Source organism: Ptychodera flava, chromosome 14 (genome assembly GCF_041260155.1).
Source record: "Ptychodera flava strain L36383 chromosome 14, AS_Pfla_20210202, whole genome shotgun sequence".
Classification (NCBI taxonomy): Eukaryota; Metazoa; Hemichordata; class Enteropneusta; family Ptychoderidae; genus Ptychodera; species Ptychodera flava.
The window spans coordinates 15,507,690-15,534,602 of record NC_091941.1 but is presented as its reverse complement, the minus strand read 5'-3'; the positions used below and the strand labels follow the sequence as shown (position 1 = coordinate 15,534,602).

Here is a 26,913-nt window from a genome sequence, read left to right as displayed (position 1 = left end):
CCATTTTGAAGCTAGTTAGTAGGCTGCCAATGCTGAGGAAGGCAGGAAAAGGAAGATGAATTGCAGACCCGTTTTGTGCAGCGGACAAAAGCTGCCTTGTTCGTTGTAAATCTATTAAGACTTTCTGCAGCTCATTTTCTGTGAAATAACAAAATTATACAAAAATCAAAAATTAATCAGGTGCTGCGTTTCCGTCATGAATGATATGTGGAAATTGAATCTTTCTCTCCGTAGATACTCCGTGTTTAAGTGAATAAATGCAATAATTTCTCTTCAACAATTCTTCAATTTTTACACATAACAATAGAACACCATACTGCTCTATATATTATGCAGATATAGAAGGTCATGAAACTTCAGGCATTCTACATCGCTTGTCACCAGTCTCGGTAGCAATACAAGATTATTAATAATTTAGATTAATGAGATGTGAAATTCGATGTGATTTATACAATGGCTGATTTGAAGATAATTTGCTGGCAAGACATTTTATATTGTCGAACGTTATTAACCAGTCCATTGAAAGTAATCGGCTTTTTTTCCCTCTGTTCGGAATTTTGACATGGCTGGTGAATCTCACAATTGCATAAAAAACACCCAAGTTTTTAGTATCATATGACTAGAAATTGCAATTTCAGTCAGGTAATTTAGTGCAAACAGAGATAATGGTCAAATGGCAGAGTAAGAGGATTTGAAAAAAAAATTGGAAACCAAAAAAATACACTGCTGTTGAAGTCTATGTACTTTGTATGAGTGTACATGTTTTATGGAATATTTTAAGTTCCCCATAAGGCATGAATTTGCTTGACAGTGTTCTGTTACTTAATACATATCTTAAATCATAATCTGTTTATACGATTGGTCTATCATATTCCAAATATCACAATACACCCTGACTTTCTGCCATGCGTTGTTGCTTGCAATTTTTCCGCCGTATGATTGTATCATCTCTATGCTTGTTTCCATAGATACAGAGGCTGATGCCGCAGCGACAATGATGACACTAACAACTCCCCTCCATCAGCGAGCAGCAGAACGTAAGCGACAGTCCTCTCTCTCTCTCTCTCTCTCTCTCTCTCTTTCCCTTTCACACCTCTCGGTGGTTCATAGAAAATCAAAATTGCAAAATGTTGTTACTTAGCTTCTCACAAAACTTTGAATGTCGATACAATACCGACACAAAGATGAAAAATTTAATATCGCGATGGATCTTTCATTTTTGTTTCAGGATGAATGTAGAACAAATATAGCACATCAGCTTGAAAAGGAATTCCTCGTAGATAACCTTACTAAGGTTCACAGCACTGCCTTAGGCTACATTACTACATTACACCCAGTCACACTAGTCATCATAATTTGCCTCGGCTAAACTCCTGAGATGATGTTGAAAAGTAAATAATGAAGACGAGTAGTTAAGCGGCATTCCAGACACCTCCTGATGATAACAATAATTTATCTCTTAAAGTGTTTGGATTACATGTTCTCTTTTCTTTAATCCCTCATAATTTTATATAGATGCCAGGTTGAAGCAAGAGACCACTAGTTTATCAGCCTCCCAGCTGTCAAAGGACTTCCAAAATTGGACAATGACAACTACAAACACACCTGTAATTAAACATGAACTCAGGCCATGGTCAGTGAACAACAACGTGCAGGATTACAAGAGAAAGCCAAGGTGAGTCAATGCCGAACAGTGTGGATTGTCCAGTGGTGTGGAAAGTGCCCTCTAGAGGCCAAAATGTGAAATTGCTATGAGTTGTGAACGTCACTTCAACTGTTTATTCATAAAGAGATTAATATGCTGGAAACTGCTATGAGGAAATTATCACAAAATGTGCTTTTGGAAGAAACGTTCATGTAGCAGTTTTTAGAAATCATATGACAAGGCATATTTTAAGTGTCTTACAATAATTTTATTTGACCTTTAGTCATCTGTGTTTTGACTATATGTATGTAATTTTTATGCCAAGAATTTTTTTCTGCTTTCACTTTCTGTAGTAGAATGACTTCCACCCCAGCCATGAAAGCCAGAAGTAAGCAATCAACACCTCCCTGCAACGAGGACCACACCTACAGCATGACGTCGAGTCCATGCGGAGATGTCATAGAGAATGGAAGCTACTCCTCTAACGATGACCCCTTAGAGAGCGACGTCAGTGACTTCACCGATGATGAGACGGATTCAGAGATGGAGCATGATGGGCATCTCATGGACAGCGGATACATCATCGATGATGACGGCTTTGAAGAGGAGGAAAAACCTGGCAAGCCTAGTAAAGACAGCAACCTACCGATCAAGAAACGTGTGCCACGCCTCGTCCAAGCCAACGACATGGATGAGGAGATGAGAATCGTAGAGGGCGCTGATGCTCTGTTGAATCTAGCGGGAATCAAAACTGCGTCAATTCCCATACGTTCTATCAGCCCTGTGAACAATATCAACCACTCTGCCATCTCGACTGCCACAACCTCCTAAAGAAGGGAAACGGGGAAAAAAATTGAAAAAATACAAGAGACTAGCCAAAAAACCTGACAAAACCAAGGGCTGAGTGCAATTGTTGTCAAAACAGTGACCCAAGTCTGAGAGAACAAATGAAGTAAGGGAGAGGCGCCAATGAAAACCTCAGTACCCCTACCCTCATGAGTAGTGGGGCTAGGAACCAAGCACCTGATTTCAATCATGAATTTTTTGATCACTGGAAAAAAAAAACGAAACACAACAAACCGAAAACATCAGTGAATCACTGATGCTGCCATAGTGTATACTTGAAAGGGGGTTTTATTTCCATAGTCATTCAGGGATGTTGTCGTAAGTTAGGGGTGAAACACAAAAAACAACTTAGGATATGCATGGAGTAGTTTGCCATGTATGAGTTGGTGGTGCTAGTATGGAAAGTATCATTGCCAATGTATGATTACTGTTTTCTTCCTTTTTTCTAAAAAAAAAATACAAAGAAACTAATGAAACAAAATAAACCCTTTGTGACAGTCAAGTGCGGGTATCCATACAGAATCTTGAAAAAAAAATTCAATAACTGCCATGCATTTTTCCTACCCACAGTATTATAATACTAGCAACACTGTGATAACTAGGGGGGTTTTTTGGTATATATATGATTAAAATGGTTTAGCTTACGGGATGTGTACTGGTTTCTACTGCACAGATGCAATATTATAGAAAGTCTTAGAAGATATTATGAAAATTAAACAAAAAGCGATGGATTCACAGGAAAAGGAAAATACTGTCAGACAGGTGTTTTTCGTGAAGATTATGAAGTACAAACTTGAATATTAGAGTTAGCAAAGAAAGAGAGAATGATAGAGTTACTAAGAGTATTTTCCAAATACTAATGAACTCGTGTAGTTTAAATTGTGCAGAAAGTAGTTGGTAGCTGAAAATTTTTTTAGTGGAGACTTGTTCTCAAGAGTCGAAAATTTACCGGAAATAATCACAGTACAAACGATGCAAGAGAGCCCTACCAGTATCTGTATAGAAACAAAGAAAGAATTCAGCCAATATTTGATTAATTAACAAAATGGCAATCCATACAAAAGTAAATGGAAAGTAGAAACTATTTTTTATTTAACGAAAGTAGAGACTGTGATTTTTTGAAAATAACTTTGAAATGAATTGCGTAGCATGAGATAACATAAACTAATCGTTAGGTTAGTCAAACAGAAAATTTTTCCAACACACAAACTCTGTGAAGATTCTGAAGTTTTGCAGACATGTCTTATTCATTAGATTGTGATTTTGTAAAAAAAGAAGAAGAAGAAAAAACACAGCAGAGCAGACTACAACTTTCAGCTGTGTTTCCTCAATATTCACTGCCTCCCAGACAGTAAGACAGGCGGGAGGGATGACAAGTAAAATGAAATGAATATGTGCAGCATTTTTATCCCAAAATAGATAAACATTGTAATCCAAGTATGAAGCTGTGTATATAAGGATTTAAAAGTTTTCGTTATCTCGTTTTTTTCGTCATTTCATTTTTGTTCGATGATAAACATCTCATTTATAAGCGAGGACATTTTGTAACTTCTTACTCATTGAGTTAAAAAAAGGAAAAAATCACCACATACAGGTAATTATGTCAAAATAATCAACATGCACCATATCATTGTCTCTTTATAACTGCACCTTTCTTACCAGTGGACAAGCTGAGAAAAGAGAAGATGTTTTTACGGGAGATTCATCCGCTCTTGTTAGGATAGTGTTTGTACGCAGAGTTGTACAGCAGGACTGGCTTAGGTGTTGACATCTTTGTGAATGACTAGAGCCATACGAAATGTGTGTAATTTTGCATGGACAGCCACAGTTTGCTGCTTCATCTGGCATGGATGCAAAGCTGCCAATTATTGGATCCTCCACTGCCCTAGTAATAAAAAATCAGCATTTTCGACAAATCAGTGCAGACGTCATAAAAACCTGCACTTTACCTCTCCTCTCTATTTCTGCTCAGTGTCATTTCGACGATAAAAAATCTATTCCTGATTTACAATACAACTCAATGAAAGGGAAACTGAGAACCAATGCTTGCTTGACTCTCCAATTTTTTTTACCACCAGATATCCCAAAGCTCTCTAAATTCATTTTAGAGACACCCTTTCAGTTTGAAAAACTTCGTTGCTCGCTGTGGCTTCCACATATTGTTTCATTCTATCTGATATCAACACCCTGGCAAAAATAAACCACAGAAAGCATCTTACATGTAGATCCAATGAGACTTCTTTATTCTGAATGGCTTTGTAAATATTTTCTGTCGCCGACAGGAAATCCCTGTCAGCTTTTCAACCAGCAAAGTAAGTATTTGTACAGTTTTTTTTGTAAACTGGGGTGCCAAACACAAACCAATAAGCAGAGAGTTAGGGAGTTTTATACATGACAAGATGGAAGTGGTCTCCATGACAACTTTGACAACAGTTTGTTTAATATCATGGTCATACGGACAATATACCAAAAAAAAGGTCTATCTGAAGCCGAAAACTTACAGTTAACAGCAGCTATCACTTCCATATGTCGGTATCCATGGCAACATTTGAAGATTCAAAAAAGTAAGAAAACAAACTGGCAGGTAATTTTTTTGAAGCTGTGTACATTGAAATCCAGTTATGATTGTGTACTTGTAAAATTTGCTAGGTCTTAAAGTACATACATGCATATTTGCTTTCAAATTTTTTTTTTCATTTGGATACAGTTTTAACAGCCCTGCCGGTGTCAAACTTTAGAATCAATAGGTACATAAGAAGCATTAAGCAGTTCAGTTGCTGATATTTTTTCTTTGTAACACTGCCAAAACCAGTAGAAGCTTTAGAACAGAGAGGAAGGTGAGGGATTGGGACAGTATATTTAGTTATTTACCGCAAAATAAGAGTTTAATAAGTTTAATATTTCTTTAATCAGAGACTTTTATTCCTGAAATGTACTTTGCTTTTTCATTCAGATAATCTCTCATGGAGCTTCAAGTGTTGCATGAGAGAGTTGCTTGGGGGTTTTTTTGTCGAAAAGTTCAATACGGATAAGTTATCTAGTCACAATGATGAGCAGTGGCTGTGGAAATACAGAACTAAGTTTGTCTAAGTTGTGTTGGGAAGGGGGAATGGTTCAGGAAATTGACATGAAAGTGAAACTTATGTGACGTACATTTTAGTGATATTGTAACAATGGGCTAGCGTCATGGTTCCGGGGTACCTGACCGAGAAAATGCTTTACCCAGTGTTGGAGTGTGCAGCTACATTGAATTACCGATACACGCTTTCAACAGTGTGTGTGGAGAACTATTGGTTGTGCTGTCAGACTGAAGTTACCTGTAATGGTGTGGATTTCATCAATAATTTTGGCTTCCATTGTCAAGTAATCAAAATTGACCAAAAAATATCAGGACAAACCTGTAAGCTTGTATTTTCACCTTTTTTCAGATGATTGGAATTTTTATTCAGTGAGCAAAAGATATATATCTATTTCCAAAGTCAAAAATATCCCCATTACAAAATCTGCCAAATTGTAAAACCAGAAGATTAATCTTAATACTGCCACGGTTCACATTCCTATTTTGTAGGTTTTGAATCTGAGAAAATTGAACTATTAAAAACTTTGCTATTCAACTAGCAGTCTTCAAAGAGCTGGACATATTTCTTTTTATTTCTATTTTGGAAATTGAAAGAGAATAATTCTTATAATGTACTCAGGTTTCCGTACAAAGATGTTGATCCTAGCCCATTGATTTTGTGAATTTTTTTTTTTTATTTTATCGTGCTGTAGAACATAAACTGCCAACGTAGAGAGAGCAAAGTTTACGATGAAATGAAAATTGTAGATTTCTGTTTCCTTTTTGCTGTCATCTCATTTCTGAAACTTACATCTCATGTTATGTAAATACTAAAATGGAGGAAATAAAAAGTCTAAACTTGGTAAATTTGTCTCAGAGATTGTGTATTTTTCGCTCAAGAAAAGCGCTGATAAAAAAATTGCACTTTTCCTGTAGTGCATTCTATGATTTACCATGTTATTCCTGAGACTGAGATCCCCCGAGTTCAAACTGTTTACCTTTATGGTCGGCTACAGTTTGCATTTCCAGAAAATATGTCGTCGCTACGGAAACGAGAATCTAAAAAGTGTAAGCTTATCAATTCTTCACAATATGGCGAATAAAATGTCATAATCAGATTTACTCAAATGACGTGCACTGCAGAGAATTATGGAGCATTGATGGGAACACAATGCACCATGTGTTGTTATCAATCTCCAAAAATTGCAGGAAGTCACACACACTTTACTCCAATGAATGCGCTGGTTACAGGATGATTCTCAATCTGGTTGACATAAGGTGTACAGCTGAAAACATTTTATTTTATGTCAAACTAACATTAGAATATGTACCACATGCCCGCTACTTTTGCAAGGACCATTGATAAGGCGTGCTGTGTGCTAGTTAGTTACAGTATTACGGAAAACATACTGAATTATGTTGGGTAATTTGGGTCCTGATCACTTTTCACACTCAGGTACTGCCATTTCATTTCCAACAGGGCAAGTGTGATTTCTGTCATCTTTCACTGCCCGTAAAGACATTTTAACCTAGCCACATTGACCTTTAGAACAAGGCCCATATTCAACAGGACCATAACCAGACTGAAGCACATTTATTACTGGTCATATCAATAATATTTGGCAGCCAATATTACAGCTGCCCATTAATGTGCAATAAAACTTCAAGTATAAATGGCCCGTCATTTATAGATGTCAATATTGCAATATTGCATTCCGTATGGTATTTGAAAAGCAACTCGTATTCTCCGGTGCAGTTTTCTTTCGATTTATATTTTCACCATCCATGTGAAAAAAACACAGATTCACTTCTACTAGTCTTCATACACATTTTCAAACCGTAGTCTCGCTATGTTTTTTTAACTTGTAAAATGTCTTCAGTAAAGTACCTTGAAAGAGAAAATGCTTACCAGTACAGCAACCAAAGATATTTGACCATAAGTGAAATAATTCAGAAACATATCCGATCTGATAGCTCCCCAGCAACAGATCATACGTGAAAATGTTAAGCTTAATTTTGACACCAAAAGTCAATAAACAACCTGTTTTTCATACAGGATTTCCTGAAATTCTGCACTACTGACCCCTTTTGAATGCTGGCCAGTCATCAAACTGTCAGAACTTCTCAAGTGAGATACATGTCCAGCATCAAGAGTCCGTCACTGCAAGCTCAGATAATGGATTTGTGCTTGAACGGCCCCTGCCCCTGTTTGCCATCAGCCCTGCAGCACAGCTGCGTCAGCCTGAAGAGGGTAGACTTTCCCGTTGTTTGGGTTTATCGGAATGTTTGCCGCTGGGCCCCACTGGATATCCATAGCGACCGGCTTGACGAAGGGTTGCTAATTGGATTGCGCTTCAAGTTGATTCCCAAGGCATGCTGTATTCGGTGACATTACTGTCATTGCAGTTTCACATCAACAGCAGATTTTATAGATATGTATGCACGGACATTGATGCCCACATCCGGAAGGATTAATCTATCTTCTGAAAGAGTGACAACCCTTCTCCAACGTCCCATGACAGAACCTTAACACAGAATTTGCCATATTCTCTGTACTGATTACTTTCTTGTGCACATTTGCCATATACTGAAACTATATACTAGTATCAGGTCAAAATGTCTGTTATTGCTCACCTTAAGAATAAAAAAGTCACTGGTCATGGTGTGAAAATATAAAAAAGTATAAATATATATATATATATATATATATATATATATATATATATATATATATATATATATATATAAATATATATATATATATTATATATATAAAATATAGTGGTGAATGAAAAGTGACCCATGCGGGACTCGAACCCACACCCCCCGTAGACATTACGGATGCTCTACCAACTGAGCTAATGGATCAGTCGGTCCAATGTGGGCGGTCCTGACTCTTAGATGGGGCTTTTCATTCGTTGTGCGTTGAAAAACAAAAAATATATATATATATATATATATATATATATATATATATATATATATATATATATATATATATATATATATTATATATATATATATATATATATATATATATATATATATATATATATATATATATATATATATTTTTTTTTTTTTTTTTTTTTTTTTTTTTTTTTTTTCCTACTGGATATTCTTTACATGAATGTACCAAAAAAAATTAAATGAAATTTTTGCTTCCTCAAATGAACACAATTATGCACAGTTTAGCACTTTTTGAATCAGAGATCATTTCATTAGCAAATCTTGTGACAGTTTAATTGGCTTGTACAGAAATATCCTGACCTGTCCAATCATAGAGCTTGATACAGAGTAGGGAAAGGATCACATTCTCTAGGAAGATGTGATAATGTGTGTTTAAAAGACCCTAAGTAACATCTTATCAATACATCTCAATTTGCTGAGACATCAATTCAGATTTCTTTTTGACAATACGACTGTCTGAAGCATAAAATAGCTGTTCTTTATGATAGATTTCATGTGTTCCTTCTGGCAACGATATTATTTTGTATTTAGTTCCCTATGATAAAGTAAACATGTCGTCGTCAGACACTACACAAAAATGATGAACTAGATGTGGGTGTGACAATTCAAAACCGCTTCTGTTGGCGCTTCCAAAAATGACAAAAAATATGAAAATTGTTGCACAGTCTGTCATGATCATGTTGTCACAAAATTATTTCTTTCCCCAATTTTAATATGATTAACCATGAAGTCTGCCCTGCAGATTTGACTGATCTAATTGAGGCACACATGCTCAATGTGACCTACATTTTGTACCAAATATAAAGAAAAGTCATTTCTGGTGCACAAAGCAGGTAATCTCTCTGACCTGCACTACCAATAACTTTTATGACCTCAGTGTTCTGGCCTGTAGGCCAATGTGTAGCAGAAACCTGGCTTATAATACTTGAGCCAACCAAACTGTGCAGTACGCTTGCCACTCTCAGGTAAAAATCAGCACAGGAGAGGTCTACACTGCAGGGAGGGGCTGAGAGAGGGTCAAACCATGATTTGGTAAGCCTTGTTTGACCCATACCAAATTGTCTACTGCTTGAAGCGAAGTACGGATACCACGGTACAGCACAGCTGACCTCTCAAAGTACTTGTTTTGTCCATCTGATCAGTCCCCCACCCACCATGAACACAACTACTGCTTGACAGCATGATATCATTGTATTTACATATGTAAAATATATCAATGAGTGCCATTTCAGTATGACACTTCAATAACCCATGCTCATCATCACAGGTGAACATTCATCAATCGTGCATCCTGAATCCATATTTTTTTGTCAGCTATCATTTCCACTGGATTCAGGCTTAATGGTTGGTGGTGTAAAGAGGTATGATGTATTGGTAAAGCCATAGTGTGACATGTTTGGCTCCTTCAAACGAGAGAAATTCTAGCCTGTCACCATGGTTACCAGGTATATTTTACCAACATAAGTATGCAAGGTTCAAATAAACTGCCCCTGGCTTAACCAGGTGTAGTACACAGTACTGTCCTAGAATAGTACCAAGGTTATGCAATTCTGTTCAGGAAGTGACATTTATTATGTAATAACCTCAAAGAGAACAGTTCAGTTGATGGCCAGAGTTGATGTGACCGAATTCCACAAAGTACAATCCTGGGCCATTAAATTCCATCACCAGTTACCCACAAGAGTAATTAATTTTGTCACTTAAAAACTGAGGGCCTATAAAAATTACTGAGGATTTCAGAATGACAATTGAAGCAGTCATACAAAAGACACAAAATGTAGATGTCACACTGCAAACTGATCCATTCTTGTGTATAATCTCACATTTTAAACGCTTAACATTCAAAAGTGAGCATCAGAATGACATTGGGTAATAGATTTAACTGAGAAAAAAATTGTGAAATTGAGAAATGGGGCCCACTAAATAATTATGACATTTTTTTGCTCATTACTTCTGGCAAAAGTATTCTACTGGGATGATGATAACTGCTGTGTGACAAGGTCAGTCTATCAAAAATGAAAATAATTCTCCAGAGACAACAACCCTTATTATTAAAGCATGTTTCAAATACAAAACAAAAGCTACAACCAAAGTGGACACTAGAGGGTGCTAATAAATAAGTGGACCAAATTGATTGCTTGTACAAGGTTACTGATAATAAGTAAATTCAAGGCAAAGTTTTCAGATTCACTTTGATCTCTTATTTCAAGTTGCATTGCGATAGAGATGTGTCACTACTGCTTTCATTTTCAAAGCCTAAGTTAGTATGTTACTTTGCTGCTGATAACATGTTCTGCTGTTTATATCAGTATCTGAGCTATTTCATAAAACTTACCATAAAATTTCACTGCACCCTAATTACAATCAACATTTTCTGCAAGCTTTATCAAAAATTTTGACTCCTTCAGCACTTTTGAATTGAGGTACACATGCTAAATGTGACTTACATTTTATTCGTACCAAATATCAAGAAAAAAGCCAATTCAAATTCAAACCAGAACCTATACAGGCAAACAAAACAGTGAATTTGGTCAAATATCACAGAGAAAAATAAATGCAAAGATTTATCTTTTGGCTATTTGTCAGAACTTTTGTTCTGTGGTTTCCCTACACTTTCTGCATTGAATCCCTAAACTGTAATTTAATGCCAAGTATTTAGCATATCAACACAACCTATATGAGTATAATCTACATTGTTATTGTTGAAAATTATATTCAAGTCTGGACTAGAATTCATTTGTAAACAATAAACAATGATCACTACACACATACAAGCTGCGTTGACAAAAAGAATACACAAAATTTCAGCATGACAAATGAATTAGAGTCAGACACGGTAGTTGATATACAGAAGCAGAATACTGAATAAGCTCTTTTTGGTATTTATACACATACTAAATACAAGCTAAAAACTTGCCACAAGTTACAGCTTATGTCCCTTTAACAACTGATGATACAACAATGTCACAATATCGAGGTAACATAACATAACTCCACTGACTTAAACATCCATTAAAAAATTTTTGAGGAAAAAATCTCATCCCATATTGATCGATTTACAAAAAATCTTTCATTTTAATCAGACAAAAATGATTTCTTGTGCTGGTAGAGTCATAAAAACTGGATAACGGGTAGATCTCCAGAAACATAAAACAAGTCAATCCCAGGGTACCTCAAAACCAAATCTGAAAACTTTATTAAAAAGAAGAAGCCTGGAAAGAAGACTTTTGACCAGAAATGAGGGGCGAATCCTTGCAAGCATAATGTGCTGCAAAATTCAGACTATTTTGAAAATATCTGAACGACATCATCTGTCAGAACCTATGAACCAAATTTGCAGGTTACCGGAAAATTTGCTCTATATCAGGAATTTTTGACAGAATTTTTGAAGAATTCTGAAAATGGTTATCCTTCAACTAAGAAAGTAAATTTCTGAGTTACAAGCCCAGGAGTTCACGAAAATATATTTTGACACAGGAAGTGAGACACTCCTAAAATAGACATGTGTACATTTCATCGAAGTCTGAACAAATCTGATTTTATTAAAAAGTACATTGGAAAGTGACAGTCACGTGTACAGAATATTAAAGAAACTGGACCAGTTGCTTCTCAGACTTGAAATTCAAAATGTCCAAAGGTTGGCAAATCATCTTATTTCACAGTGTCTTCATCACTGAAAGCACAGACCTGCCTCTACTTTAGAAGATGAATTGCCAGAACAGGTAAAAGTAATTACAGGCTGCTCTTCACCCACATCAATAGTGTTCTACACATCCTGTTCACGACGTCGGTTTTTTGGTTTCTAAAAGAAATGGTGTTTATTTGGGTATGTTGATTTAGCAAGAGCACGCTTTATGAGCAAAACTGAAATGGGTTGTGTCCATGGTGATGAAACAAGATGACACTATTCCACTCTCCCTTTTTTCACATTTACTATTTCCAAACAAAGATGAAAGATTGAAATCAAAGGCGGATGTGCTGTAGCCGAATTCCTTTCCTCGGCTCAAGAGTATATAAAAACACTGTGCTGTTTGTGTATACTCATGCCCTATCATAGACACCAACACTTACAAATTCCAAAGCATTAGGCTGAAGAGATTAAATTCTTTGTTTTGCATCCCCATGCGCGTAGATTTTGTGAGGTTTTCATGAAGAAATACACACATTGTATTTTTATGGGACTTTTCTGCGTAGTTTTTTTGCCTACAAATCTTTGTTCATAACATGTACTTAAAATGCATGCACGCTTGCAGAATGTCAAATTGTTGAGTAAAATATGTAGGAGAAAAAGAATGAAGTTTTGTTTTGATTCTTGAATGAGCTTTCATATTACATGGAAACAATGAAGTAAATAATTAAACTTGTAAATTTTCTGTATGTGTACCCGCCTACCTTTCCAAAGTTTGAGTGGATGTAAACCAAGAATTTCATGACTGGTCCTCTGGCCTTATCATATTAAGTTACTTTTCTAAATCATATACCACAGAATTTCTCAAACACTTGTGTAACTTGTGAGTTGTTTCCTAAACTTTGCTCCATCACAGTAAATACAATTTCGAAGATTTGGTTACCAGCACTGTAGGACATGGCTCACTTTGATTTGCTTGCATTTGTAGTTTGACCTTACAGGTCAGCCATATAGCACATACGATATTCTGAGCGGGGCATCAGCTCCAAACAGGCTTGGCTCTATAACAAAATGCACCCTGGTATGTATGATAAGAAGTCTTGCCTCTATGGGAAGCAGTGTCCCAAAGGTTCTGTGTACAATGTACATTTTGCTTAAAATGAATACCAAATTTTTCAGAAATTTGAACCTTAGATTCCCCCTGTAGTGATTCTTGAGTAGTTATGATTCAGCTAAAAGGGTTTCAAGTTTCTGAAAAATTTGATATTCACTACTGCTCAAGAATCACTGGTTTAATTTAAATTACCTGGTCTGGGTGTTCTTTTTGAATTCCTGTAGTGTCAATGAGCTAACTTGTAATTGTGAGGACAGAAGACAGAAAAAATTCCATATTTATAGAAGTCATTCTCCCACTGAAAGTAGCTAAACTTTGGGATTAATAAACACCACTCAGCAACCCCCAAAAAGAATATCCACGACACATTTCTTTTAAATTCTTTTAAATTCCTCACATACAATGAAGCAAGCAAGTTTAATTCATTCTCAACGGCAACTCTTCATGATCACATGCAGTTTAAAAGCTGGTGCCTCTACGGATATAAATTCTCCGGCAAGCCACACAACTCTTTGACTTCTCAGGAATTTCATTCCGTGTATCAACAAGAGTTTCATGGACCTCTTGACACATGTTGCAGTACTCGGTGCTCAGCTCAGTAAACACAGCCGTAAGATGTGCACCATATTATTACTTTTGTTGGCATGTAAGTTATGTCAAAACATGAATTCAGTTGTCAACAAAGAAGCTGTCAAAGTCGATACACAAAACGAAAACAGCAGAAATACTAACACGGCAGTTAAAAGGGGTATGTATATAAGACAACCTGGAGTACTGTACTTTCCAAAATTGCTCTGAAAGTCTTTTGAATTTGAAAGATAATTAACATGAGAAATCATACAAAAAAATAACACCAGAATTTCCTTTGCAAGAGTTCATTTCGATGAAGAGAGACAAGAAACTATTACAGCAAATTCCACTGTCAATTTGACATTTAGATACATGAAAGCCTTATCAAATCACTATTAATCTGCATTGTCTCCTGTGTTTTGAAGCTGTTTCAAGTGATGTCTGATTACAGAATGTTCTCAAGGATAAAAATAACAAATACTACCGTACCTCCAAATATTTATAAACCCAACATCATCTAACTTGGTAAATATCAGGATGTTTATCTTCACGGCTGCCCAAATCTAATTGCTTTAAAACAATATGTAATTAGGGTAATTATCAAAATCTTGATTCTGTAACTTCTACAGAGATACAGGGGACAGAGTAGGTACAATGCCTACTTTATTTGTTGATCTGGTCTTTAAAAAGGGGCAGTTCTCAATCCCTGGTTTTCGCATTAGTTGTTGTTGGCATTGAGTACCATTTTCATGGTTTGAGCCCTTTGTTTTCAATGGAAATTTTTATCACGTTGGACAATTTGCTTTTAGACAAAGCTGATAAACGACCTGCCCCTTTAAAGGGACAAAGTCGGCCATTTTTCATGAGTTTTGTTTGATACGAGATACTACTCGACCCCGATTGCACAAATTAAATGAAACCATCGCGAAAATGAATTAATGGTCATGACCAATAATTCATTTTCGCGATGGTTTCATTTAATTTGTCTACAATCGGGGTCGAATATATATGCATGGTCACCCATTCATTCAGTATCTTTCAACATATCAAACAATATAAGTAGTAGCTCGTATCAAACAAAATTTATGAAAAATGGCCGACTTTGTAGCAAATTCACTGCGACTTAATCCTCTTTCTCCAAAGTTGTATTTATTTCTATGGTTTGTCAATGGAACCTGGTAGAAAGAGGATTAACTTACAATGCATTTTGGAAATGCATAACTCAGATTGGTACATGGGCAAGGTATTCATGTATCTCATCTGCAAGGTCAGGGAACTAATCCCCGGGATCAAGTTTGTTCTAGTCTGTAAGAGGACTATGGAGTGTCATAGCCGTTTGTTTTCCATTGAAATTGTAACCTGGTTAGTAAATTTCCTTGCAAGACAATCCGAAGCAGACACAGGCCATTAAAATCTGTGCTGAAACTGGCTGTAAGAAAAAAAAAAAGATGACCATTTTGACTTTGAAATTTGTAGTCTCATGCAAAAATTGGCATGCTGATCAACATTCTTTCTTCCTTGATTTCAAGAGAAGTACAAAGTATGCAAGAGGATTTTGCAGCTTTCGAAAGTAAAGATACAGGTCAATTTACTATAGCAATTCATTATTCATGATATAAAAACTATTACAGCACCCCAAATACAGTAGACTGAAAGACCCATCGCTCGAGGGCGCTCTCTACACTCGAGCGACAGATCTTTCAGTCTACACATACAGACGTTCAACACCAAAATTCAGTCAATCACTCTTTTCATTCCAGCAGTGAAATCAAACAGCTTGGCATTGTAAAATTTCCCTCTCTTATCCAGTAAATAAAAGAAAAGACGTCCTTTGACTTTGATGGGCAAATTGGACTTGACAGAGTCCCTTGAGTGCAGACACGACATCCTTGTCAGGGGAACTGTGAACCTTTGGCCGAGACGTCCAAAGAATCCAAACGGTATCACCGTGCACTTCTGGCCCCCTCTTCTCAAAATCAGTCGATGGACGTTCCTACTTGAGAATATCATCACTGCTGACATTATCAGAGAACCTGGCAATGAAAGTGACAAGACTGCTATTAATATGATGAAGATTTAGAAGAGTTGTAACAATAAAGGCTTTTCATAGAGCAGAGTTCCAAATTAACTTTTAATATTTCTTCAGTCAATTAACAAATTTAGAAGTTTCTCTAAATTTTCTTAGTCATCTCCATACCAATACAAAAATTAATTAGTGTCAAAGTTTCTCCATATTATTGTCCATTCCTAAATACTATTATGTTACTTTAATTTAGTACAGCAATACATGTTTTGGCTAATTTTTTGTTTATGAACATGGATAATTTACTGTTTCACCGGGAAAGGTACGTCAGTGAGCTGCTGACTTGTGGTTACAAAATTCAATTCAAAATCCGACCATAAGTGGTTGGACAGCACTGTAAATGAATGGTACTGGGTAATTTTGTAGCATCTCCAGAGAGATTTTAATGATTGCAAGAATGTATTTGCATATGTGTTGATAGAAAAGCCAATTTTTCCTGGAGCAATGATTGAAAAACATTAGCATGCTTATCATGCAGAATAGCTACTAAAAAACAAGCGTCAGCTGTTTATTTAACTAATGAAATGGAAAGTTTGAAAACTGTCACCAAGGTAACCAATTTACTCATGGCGGGCTGATTGTTTGTTTTTATTCCACTTTTTAGTTTATCGAAATCTTTCCAAAGGAAAAAGACGTTAAACTTCTTACTGAAGACTTTAATGAGAAATACTAACCCATTCCAAAACAAAATATCGTCATTCCGTATTTCCAATAGGGAGAACCAAGATGGAAACTCAAACCGGCGAAAGAAAATTTTTTCTTCTTGTCCTCCGGTGCTCCTTTTTCTCCATAAACAGATATTTCTGCTTTTTGACTAACTCTCATTTCTGTGTATGCAAAATGCGCCAAATATATCCAGAAAGTGAACTGTGCGACGGCAAACATTCCCATAACACGGTGAAATGTGAACTTGCTGTTTTCATACAGGAGAACATCTTTCACGACGTTAGTATCAGGAGGGCGCTGTCTACTGATTTCGCCGTAGTAAAATCTTCGGCAAGTTTTGGCGCTGATAGACGGACGGTGATGTGGTCCATTTGTTGAGTAAAAGTTCATGCGAGGTATGCTTGTACCGTTCGAGTGTCTTTGAAGCGTTGAATTGGTGAACATCCTCCGCAAAGAAATAGAAGCGCTCTCCCACCTCGAGCATCTTGTGACTAGTTTGACCGGCGTCACCATCGATGAAGATCCACCTCGAAACATCATTAGCGCACAGGCAGATTTTCGAAGAGATACGAAAATTGCCATCATACCACGTTGATGTGTATTTCGCTGCTAAAGAATCATTATCGCAGACTGCGGCTGTGATTTGTTGTCAAATTTACTGCAAGCAACAACAACGCACGTGTGCGAATCCACACTCAATCAGTGAGGTACAGCTGATCAGGAACTCCCACAATTCCTTTCAAGGTTAATATATTCAAAATGGACGTCCACTGTCGACAGTGAATGAGTACGACAGATGTAAAGTCTCAACATTATCAAAAGAAAAGGGTCGTGCTGTTTTCAGAATTAAGGTAGACGCCAGAAAGTTTTGCAAGGGATGGCTGACATCCAAGCTAAGTACCAAAAGCTCGCACAGGAATATGCCAAGGTAAGTTGGACAGACTTTAAGATGTTGGTCCGCTCAGTCACCTGGCCTCCTGGCGATCGACTCCGCCTCCTCTGTGTACAATGAATGGCAACGCCTGCTGGATTTTAAGTGATACAATAATGATCGGTCGAAAATGTAGAATCAAGGATTATTCGCCATCCTCTGGGATGTCGCTTAGATCGGTTGAATTCAGTAGAGGGAATCTAGCTCTTGTTCTCAGACAATCTCGAAGACGTTAGAGGGCGGAGTTTAATTTTTCCTGGTTCATCTTGGTCCTCCTGCTCATGAAGACTTTCCCGAAAACTTAGCAGGAAAGAACTGAGAATATTGAAGATGCAAGACATTATCCATTACTGATACACAGGCCCCCCATGTTTCATATCCTCTCTGTACGCACACCCCAAACATGTTTATTCTGAACCAAACATCACAGGAACACAAGAACAAGATCTGACTGGTCAGCCATTGATGATAGTGTAGTACTTGTCCTATCAGGTGCCCAGTTCCTTGCTTTGGTTTATCTCATCCTCTTATCATAAGAAAGAAATTTGACTTCTTAACTCGCATTCTATTGGTATGCTTTTGTCTTTGGAAATCAAAACACATTTTAACAAACAATTCACAGAAAAAAATGTCAGAGTAAAAGGTCAAGTTGGTGCCTCTTGTGATCCCCTGTTCCTGTTTTGTTAGATTGACTGATTTATAAATTAAATTTGGCATGTCTACCCTCGACAAAAAAAAGTTAGCAAATATATAGATGAAGTTCTGTTTTCTTGATTTTCCTAATCGTTGAATGACCTGCATTTAAGGATTACCCTTGTTCACAATAACGCATAATAAGTTTGTGTTCTTCAGAGACCAACAAAAACTAATTCATCTCGTTTTTTAAAGAGGTTTGATGTACTTCTAAACTTTAAAAAATCTCTGTGTCCAAAGTTGTTTTGATTTGACCAAGCTACAGTCCATCATACTCAAAAGATTTGAAGCTGGCATGACAATTAGTGTCCTTCAAAGCGACAGTCCCCAATCCCTAGTTCTCGCATTAGTGTCTGTTGTTTTTGACTATTTGTGTGATGTTTGTCCTTTGCTCTCCTTTGAAAGTTATGTCAAGTTAATCACTCTCTTCAGAGATAAGGCTGATATGAATCCTGCTGCCTTTAATACCTTGACTGTGCTTTATTTGCAAAATGATAATATTATTATTTTTAGCTACTATAGACTATAGTCTATAGAAGCTATTGGGATGGGTATCCGTCCGGCGTCAGTATGTATGTATGTATGTATGTATGTATGTATGTATGTATGTCCGTTTGTGAGGCGTCCGTCCACTCAAATATCTTGAGAACTGCAGTACTTACTGATTTGATATATGTAGTGTAGATAAAAAATATGATTTTGAGAACATGTTTTTTTTAATTTTTTGATATTGTTGAAAATATGCAAATTAATGCCAAAAAAGGCGTTTTTGGTAAAAAATCTTCTTCTTCATAACTGCTGGTCAGACAGCTTTGTTATTTGGTATACAGGTCCCTAGGGATACCCAACTTAGATTTTTCAAATTGTGATGACATATGCAAATTTTTATTTTTAAGGAATTTTTTTTGTCATTTTTGGTCATAAACTTTATTTCATCAAAACCGCTCGTCCGACAGCTTTGATATTTGGTATACAGGTTCCTACAGATGAACTAAATATGATATATTGAATATGTGATGAAATCTACAATTTTGTATTTTGGTGCAATTTTGCCATTTTGGTCAATAAATGTGTTCCTCAAAAACTACTTGTCTGATGCCTTTGATATTTGGCATACAGGTTCCTTGGGTTGTCTAAGTGTAATATATTGAAATTTGATGAAATCTTCAATTTTTGTATTTTTGGGTCAATTTTTGCCATTTTTGGTCAAAATATTTTTCTCTCAAAAGTTACTCATCTAATAACTTTGATATTTGGTATACAGGTTCCTAGGCTTTATCTTAATGTAATATATTGAAATTATGATGAAATCTTCAATTTTGTATTTTTGCAGCCAATTTTGCCATTTTGGTCAGGCCATCCTGAAATGAGCTATCAAAGATATCCACCTTCTTTATCAATACATGTGTCACAAAGTTATTGTCTACATAACACAGCAGAGCTCTGTCAACTATTGGGTCGCTTGTTTTATCAAAACCGCTGGTCAGACAGCTTTAATATTTGGTTTACAGGTCCAATATGCTTCGTGGTGATATTCAATTTTCCAAACTAAATATGTTGTGTCATAATATTGCAAAATCTTAAATTCTTTCACATCATTTCCATAGTTGTTCAAGTTTCTTCGTACCTGGTTGAGCTCATTAAAAACTCCAGTATTTTCCATAACTTTTGAATGTCCAATCCAGCAACAGGCTTAATTCTTGAACAAGACAATTTGTGAATATTGATTGGCATTGAATCAAAGTTACTTCTCTCACTAACCATTTCTGTTTGTCCTTTCTGTCTTTCTTTAGTTTGATTTTGCTGATTTTGCCACCGATCAAATGCACTTCTACTGTTATTGTATAAAAAAGTGTAGTAAACCCCCTGGTTCCTGCTGAAAGACCCTTGGCCCTCATTGCCAGAACCATTAATTAAAATTTTCAATAAATATTAATTTGGTATCACACTCTTCTCAGCAATTAGACCTGTGTACATTGAAAAGTTGGAAAGAAAGAATTTACAAGATATTGAAAACTGCAGTTAACACTGCAATTGCTGAGGTTTAGTGTTGTAGGCAAATTGTATTGAACTGCATGTATAGCAGGATTACTTTGTTTGATATACCAACAGGAAGCTCAGTAAAATTACCGAAGAAATCGGCGAAAATTTACTCACTCTCCACCCTCAACAAAAACCCTGTATGATATGTACATGAGTCGTCGTATTCAAATTTTCATTTTCATTTCATGATTTTGACATATGTTGTCTGTTTTTGCCCAGCTAAAAGCTCAGCATTCAGTGTTGAAGAAAGCTGTGTTGGATGAGCAGAGCAAACAGTCAGAAGTCAAGGTATGTGTTCTAGATCTTTTCAACACTTTGCAATCGCACACAATCTTGATTCAGTTGCAACTCAGTTACTCTGTGACTAGTTTGTGTGTATGCACTGACCCAAATGATACCAGCGATATCTTTTGTATTCTTTTACTGGTTTTGTTTACAAATTCATTTCCACACTAGGCATTCCTTTCGTCATTCCAAGTGTTAAGTTTCAACCAAGAATTCATACAAATGTTCATTCTCTTAAGGTAATAAGCGCTTTAAAAGTGAAACTTTCAAAATTTTCAATACACTTTTCTGAAGCAAACTGTAAGCTATTATTTTTTGTCATCGAGTTAAAATATCCAGGGTGACTGCAATTTTGGGATTTTATAATCAGATTAAATTTACCAATATTTTATGTTCAAAAATGTGGCTGTTCTCTCTGTTAACTTTTTAGAGAGAGGAGGAAATTTTCACTTTTCGAAAAAAAGACAGGCTATTTAAAACAATGACAAGCAATGAAATGCAATCTTTCCCACAGGTGCATTCTGCCACTGTTGCTTGATATCATTTTCAATTATAACAGCAGATAAAACTTACCAAAATTTCCCCAAGTACAGAAAATGATTTAGCTACCCATGTTATAATTGTGTTTGTTTGGTTTCAATTGCTTTCAGGAAGTTTTGAAAGAAAGAGACCAATCCATCAGGAAATATGAACAAGAAATTGACAGTTTATCATTCCGCAATCAGCAGTTGACAAAGCGAGTGGATGTCTTACAAAGTGAATTAGATGCCCATGAACAAAAGGGAAAGAGACACAAAGTAGGTTGAAATTTTTGAAGTACAGTTTAGCAGTAGCATCTGTTGTGTTCCAATCGGTATATGTCTCGATTCAAAATTTAGGAAGTCTTGTATATTCAAGTTGTTAAAGTTATGCTCAACGGAAAGTAGACGATGAGATTAAATGATACCTTACTCAATTACTAATTTACATCAGACACTTTATTTCTAAAACTACACTAATACCTCACAATATTGCTTGCGAGCGGCAAGTTCTCAAAGACAAGAATAACAAATACCAGACCTAAATGATTCCTTAACATAACAGTCGCTTGCCTGCTTCTCTGCCGACATGAGTGCCTTATCTCTTTCCACTGGTTTATTGCCGTAATCTTATACCACGATAATAATTACAAAGCGACAAAAAGACAACTGTAAGTTGGCTGAAGCATGAAGTAACATAATTTTTTTTTATGTGCCTCTCAAAGAGATATATAAAAGGCAAATAATGAAACATCTTCATCATTCATGAATCAAACGTTTTGTCTGAAAAGCTCTTGCAAAGATATCTTGAGACAGACAATAATTATATGGTTTCTCTGGTTTGGCGAGTAAATCTTGTAGAGGATTATACAAATCTGTAATTGACCCTCATCAATTTGAGCCATTGAATAACAGATAGACAAAGTCTCATTTGATTGGATATAATAAACACAAAATGTTAAACATCCCAATCAAATGTACTTGGAAGAGTATGCATGAGAATAGTTGCACCACTGTTTGACTGCTAGAAGAGATACACAGAACAGTGGACACATAGACAGTATTTCACATTAATCATCAGTAGCTTAGGTAATTGTAAAGTTGGCGATATGGTACATAGCTAGAGACCCCCATGCGTGATAACATTGCCAAATTAAGTCAGTTTTATCCAAATGTTTTTGTCCACACTTATCTTCACTCTAGCACAATTACAGAGTGGCAGTTGATTGTAACATTTTCACCACCATGGTTTGGCAAAATACCCATTGTTATCAATCGTAAGTGTGGACCTGTTTTACAAAGAATTAGGGGGGTTAGGTCGAGGCATTTTCATACAAAGAATTAGGGGTAATCTGTTTTAAGGCATTTTAGTGTCAAAGAAAATGAAAATTGGCAAAAGCAGAAGTCATGATTTTAAAGATTGAAAAATCCAATCTACTTGACACTTACTGAGCAGTGTCTCAACAATGTCGGCCGGTCTACCCCGGCGATGACGTTCATTTCAGCAAGAACTACAGTTGTCTTTTTGTCGCTTTGTAATTATTATCGTGGTATAAGATTACGGCAATAACCAGTGGAAAGAGATAAGGCACTCATGTCGGCAGAGAAGCAGGCAAGCGACTGTTATGTTAAGGAATCATTTAGGTCTGGTATTTGTTATTCTTGTCTTTGAGAACTTGCCGCTCGCAAGCAATATTGTGAGGTACTAGTGTAGTTTTAGAAATAAAGTGTCTGATGTAAATTAGTAATTGAGTAAGGTATCATTTAATCTCAACGTCTACTTTCCGTTGAGCATAAGTGTTAATATTGTGATGATGTAATGAAAATATACTGTATTTCACAAGTTAATTAGGTACTGTATTTTGTAGAATTAAGTTTCTATTTACTTTTCTGTCTTGATCATATCTTTATTGTAATTTTAAGTTGTCATAAGAGAGTGATTCATTGGGAAAAAATATACAGCAAAGTGTAGCTCAATTTGTTGTAATCGTTTAATGTTTTCTAGTGTCAATCAAATTTTTTATTTCAAAATACATTTTACATTTTCATATTTTAAATCAACGAGAAAAAGAAGGAAATGGCATGAGAGCGTACTTATATTTTTGGATGAAATATTTTAAGTAAACATTATTCTAAGATTCATAATGCAATGTTTTATTCCAGCAAAGACCTGTGAATGAGCCGCACCATCACCACGTTGAAAGCAATGTGATTGGAGAAGAGTTGACCAGTAAAATCAGAGAAAATGAAAGATTGCATAAACAGGTGGGTCTGTGATCGTAGGCAAATACCAATGACGTCTTGTAGCTTTTTGAGTTCTTTCTCTTGATTTACAACACCAAGAACTTTTTGAACAACTTGCAACACATTTCATGGTCCCTCTTTTCAGATCTTTGATGCCAATATGCAATTTGCACTCTTGTATCTGTTCCACATGACTTGACCATACTTTTCTTCCATTGAAGGGTTGGATAAGTACAATTTTGAACTTTGGATGTATCGGTATGGAGTATAAAGACAACTCCAAATTTCCACCAACATTGTTCTTGCTAACATTTAGGAACATATGGTAAATGCTCTGGGAACCATTTCTATGGCTTTCTTGGGAATGGATGATGACATCTTCTGGAGGGGTAGGCAAACTGGAAAAAATCTGCAGAGCAAAATTTACTAAAACAACGTTTTACAGCCCTGTTCAGTTTTGAAGACTCAAATACTCACATGAAGGTTATGCACGAAATATGTAAATTTTGTGGAAAAATGGTATGCATGCTGCCTGAAATTAGAAAAAAAAAAATAATTTTTGTCAAATTTTGGAATGTGAAACAAATTGCACATCAGAATCCTGACCACCCCTTTTAAGATCTAATGTTCATCCCTAATTTGATTGCTTCAATATACCAAGAGAAACCTTGATGGCATGACAGGGGAAGCCATTCAAAGTTTACCAGAGAACTGTCCTTAATGAAATACACTAACAATCAGTCAAGTAATGTACTTCACTATGCGTAACCACAGGTGTACGAGTCTTCTGAGGAACACAGACAAATCGTCATCCAACTGCAAGAGAGGCTGCGTGTGCTGGAGCTGGAGAACAGCCAGCACCAGGCAGTGCTTGAGAGTACACAGCAGAAACACAAGGACTTGGTAGATAAACTGCAGCAAGACAAGGCCATGCTGGAGGTGAAACTGCAGTCGCAGGAGAAAGAGGCCAGAGAATCGATAGCCAAGGCCAACAAGAGTGAACAAGAACTGAACAAAGTGAAAGAGGAGCTGACTGGTAGACTCAGTAAAGCTGAGAACACAATCAGAGATAAACTACCTTTTAATGACACAGGTTTGTAATCATGTGATATTGGTACATTCGTACAACCTCATTACAGCCACCGTCCCTCCACCCACAAACAGCTAATGCTATTTTGAAGGAATAAGCAAACAAGCCAATAATTGCCAAGTTCAAAACCACTGAATGCGTAAGTTCAATTGTGATCTATATTTCAAGACTACATGGACAACGTGTTGAAATCAAAGGGAGGCCATCAGTGTGTGTTTGAAATGCGCTGAGTCCCTTAAACATTTGATTCACCTTAACTGAACTCAACCTGCAAGATGTCCACTGTCACTCCCCTTGCAGAAAGCGGATTAATGTTACTCAAAAACAGAACTCATTTTCCCAATATGATGTGACTATCTATTCCTGACTGTTGATTTCTCTTCCATGTACAGAGCATAGACAGTTTAATGCACTCAACATTCCTGCGCATGATAGGAAACATCAGGTGAGTGACACTTTCATTCTTTCTTCTATGTGTACACACATTTATTGAGCCATGGTTAACATATTTATTGACCTGTGGTCGACATATTTATTGACCTGTTGTTTACATATTCATGGACCTGTGGTTGTATTATGGCACCACGGTGCTACAGGACTAAGATTATCCACACTCACTCTCGTCCAATCCAATTTAGAGTTTGTGCATATTTTATTCCTGTGACACCTTCAATTTTGTGCATTTCCATATACACCAAAACTTTCTTCTTCATCCAATAAACTTTTAGTGACATATTTGACCATGTTTGATATATGGGCATTTTCTTTCAGATGAAAGCGAAGGAGGTCATAGGTCAGGCTGCAACTCTGATAAAAGAGCTGGTATCAGGGCTGTCCAATTTCCACACCTATGCTGAACAGAGGTCCAAAGTTTACCCAATAGATAGTGCTACAGACACCCTGAGTCCAGTCAATCAAAAGGTAACACAGGAAAATGTGATGAAATGTGAAGAGAACACATGTTTTATGTCATATGCAGATATGGAACAACTGTAAAGCATAGTTGCATGTTCATCATGTTGTGAAAAGAGCGCCCTCACAGTCAAATAATACACAGCTTTGTACAGATTAGTTTCATAGCAGTATGAAGAGAAGATACCCATTTATTCAGCAAAGTCAACAATACAGAGTCACAAGTGTGCGTACTAGTGTGTGTTTTTGCCATTGTCAGCTACAAGTGAAATTATTGTCGAAATGTCAAGAAAATGTCCAGTGGGTTTGTCCTTTCTAGAAAGGCAACTTCACAAACTACGAACAACCATGGTGTCATGGACATATTTGCTTTCACTGTGTTTTACACACTGTCAGTAATGAAACATGTAACTTCATACATGAAGAAACAAGGCCTTCATACAGGCATCTTGTCCATACTTCAAAATTCAACTCTGCTTCACTCCTTTGATGTTCTATTGTTTGTACAGAGTCTGCAATACAGAATCCATTCCTGATAATTTTCACCTTCTCATTATTTTTGTTTTGATTTTATTGACAGTTTTGCAGTTATTTACATGAAAATGCATCCTACTTGAGAGCAATAGAAGCTTCATTTACTTCATTTCAAGAAAGCGTTAAAGAGGATGCTTTAATCACGCTGGTGAGTAGTTTGCTTCCAGTTACATTGAACGTTTCTCAAAGAAAGATTCATCAGGTCAGTATCTTAAGGAGCGACCTAAACTTCATCAGAGATCAAATATTTATTTTCTTAAACCTCCCCAAATGTTATCCCGAGTCTATTCTACTCTCATTCTGTGTATTTGCCATTGTGTCTTTTAAATTAAGACATATCTGAACTTTTATTGTCAATGTAGGCATTTCTGGATATAAGTCTCTGAGTCGGCACTATACAAATACTTCCATGACATGCTGGTGTATCAATGTAGCTTACAAGCCTTGCAAGTAACTGTATGCTAGTCTTAAATATATGATCTTTGGTATGTGCCTCAAACGTGAAAGACTTAAACTTTTTCTCAAACTTTCCTCAACCATTGTCTTTCAAAATCAAGAATAAAAATCAGGGGTCACCGCACAAATTTTGGTACTAGAGATAAATAAATAAATTACCCAAGATTTACCAATATTTGAAATTAGAAATGGCCACGATCACTGTGTCAATGCCATGAAGAAAAATAAAATTTTCGATTTTCAAAAAATTAATATGGTTAAAGTCTTTCTTACTCCAAGGGCTTCAAAATGAGCCCCCACAAGTGGCAGATCAGAAAAGAATTGGAAATGTTTGAGAGTTTGAATATCTGTTCCCGAGGCGCATTCTACCTTAAAAGCTTATATGTAATGTTTAATGCTTTCTATATTGGTTCATTTTTTGACTGTGTTATTATTTCAGGAAACAGCAACTGGACTTCAGGATTTTGCTGAAAGGTTTAGGAAATACATCGCATATCATCAGAAGTTACTTCCGTACCAGCTTTTAAGGTTAGTGAAGTCAATTTTCCTGAACGACTAACATAGGTACCCCTTTGGCCAGGCTGGAAAAAACTTTAGAGATGTCAAACCGTATGTCATGCTTAGTGG

The 26,913-nt window shown here is 36.3% G+C and overlaps 3 protein-coding genes across 10 annotated transcripts in view; 2 read left to right on the top strand and 1 right to left on the bottom strand.

Moving 5' to 3' along the window:
- The window catches only part of LOC139149521 (forkhead box protein N3-like), a 56,517-nt gene extending 50,101 nt beyond the window's left edge, over positions 1 to 6,416 (top strand). For 6 of the 8 annotated variants that reach the window (XM_070721313.1, XM_070721314.1, XM_070721317.1 and 3 more), the window contains 3 exons: positions 969 to 1,037; positions 1,516 to 1,675; positions 1,999 to 6,416. In XM_070721313.1, the coding sequence (XP_070577414.1) occupies positions 969 to 1,037; positions 1,516 to 1,675; positions 1,999 to 2,476 (707 nt within the window). In that variant the 3' untranslated portion in view covers positions 2,477 to 6,416. The remainder of the gene's footprint in view (positions 1 to 968; positions 1,038 to 1,515; positions 1,676 to 1,998) is intronic. The other 2 variants (XM_070721319.1, XM_070721320.1) reach the window with 1 other exon arrangement.
- Positions 6,417 to 15,401: 8,985 nt separating this feature from the next.
- On the bottom strand, positions 15,402 to 17,165 carry LOC139149520 (transmembrane protein 223-like). Its single transcript, XM_070721312.1, has 2 exons — positions 16,589 to 17,165; positions 15,402 to 15,864 (listed from the first exon to the last, which is right to left on the bottom strand). Exons 1-2 carry the CDS (start codon positions 17,163 to 17,165, stop codon positions 15,566 to 15,568), a joined length of 876 nt encoding a protein of 291 aa, XP_070577413.1. The 3' UTR covers positions 15,402 to 15,565.
- Positions 17,166 to 17,280: 115 nt separating this feature from the next.
- Positions 17,281 to 26,913, top strand: part of LOC139149519 (protein phosphatase 1 regulatory subunit 21-like) — a 41,672-nt gene continuing 32,039 nt past the window's right edge. The window contains exons 1-9 of the mRNA XM_070721310.1: positions 17,281 to 17,508; positions 20,467 to 20,535; positions 21,183 to 21,329; positions 23,214 to 23,315; positions 24,069 to 24,387; positions 24,777 to 24,829; positions 25,156 to 25,305; positions 25,877 to 25,978; positions 26,726 to 26,814. Of these exons, the coding sequence (XP_070577411.1) occupies positions 17,458 to 17,508; positions 20,467 to 20,535; positions 21,183 to 21,329; positions 23,214 to 23,315; positions 24,069 to 24,387; positions 24,777 to 24,829; positions 25,156 to 25,305; positions 25,877 to 25,978; positions 26,726 to 26,814 (1,082 nt within the window). The 5' untranslated portion in view covers positions 17,281 to 17,457. The remainder of the gene's footprint in view (positions 17,509 to 20,466; positions 20,536 to 21,182; positions 21,330 to 23,213; positions 23,316 to 24,068; positions 24,388 to 24,776; positions 24,830 to 25,155; positions 25,306 to 25,876; positions 25,979 to 26,725; positions 26,815 to 26,913) is intronic.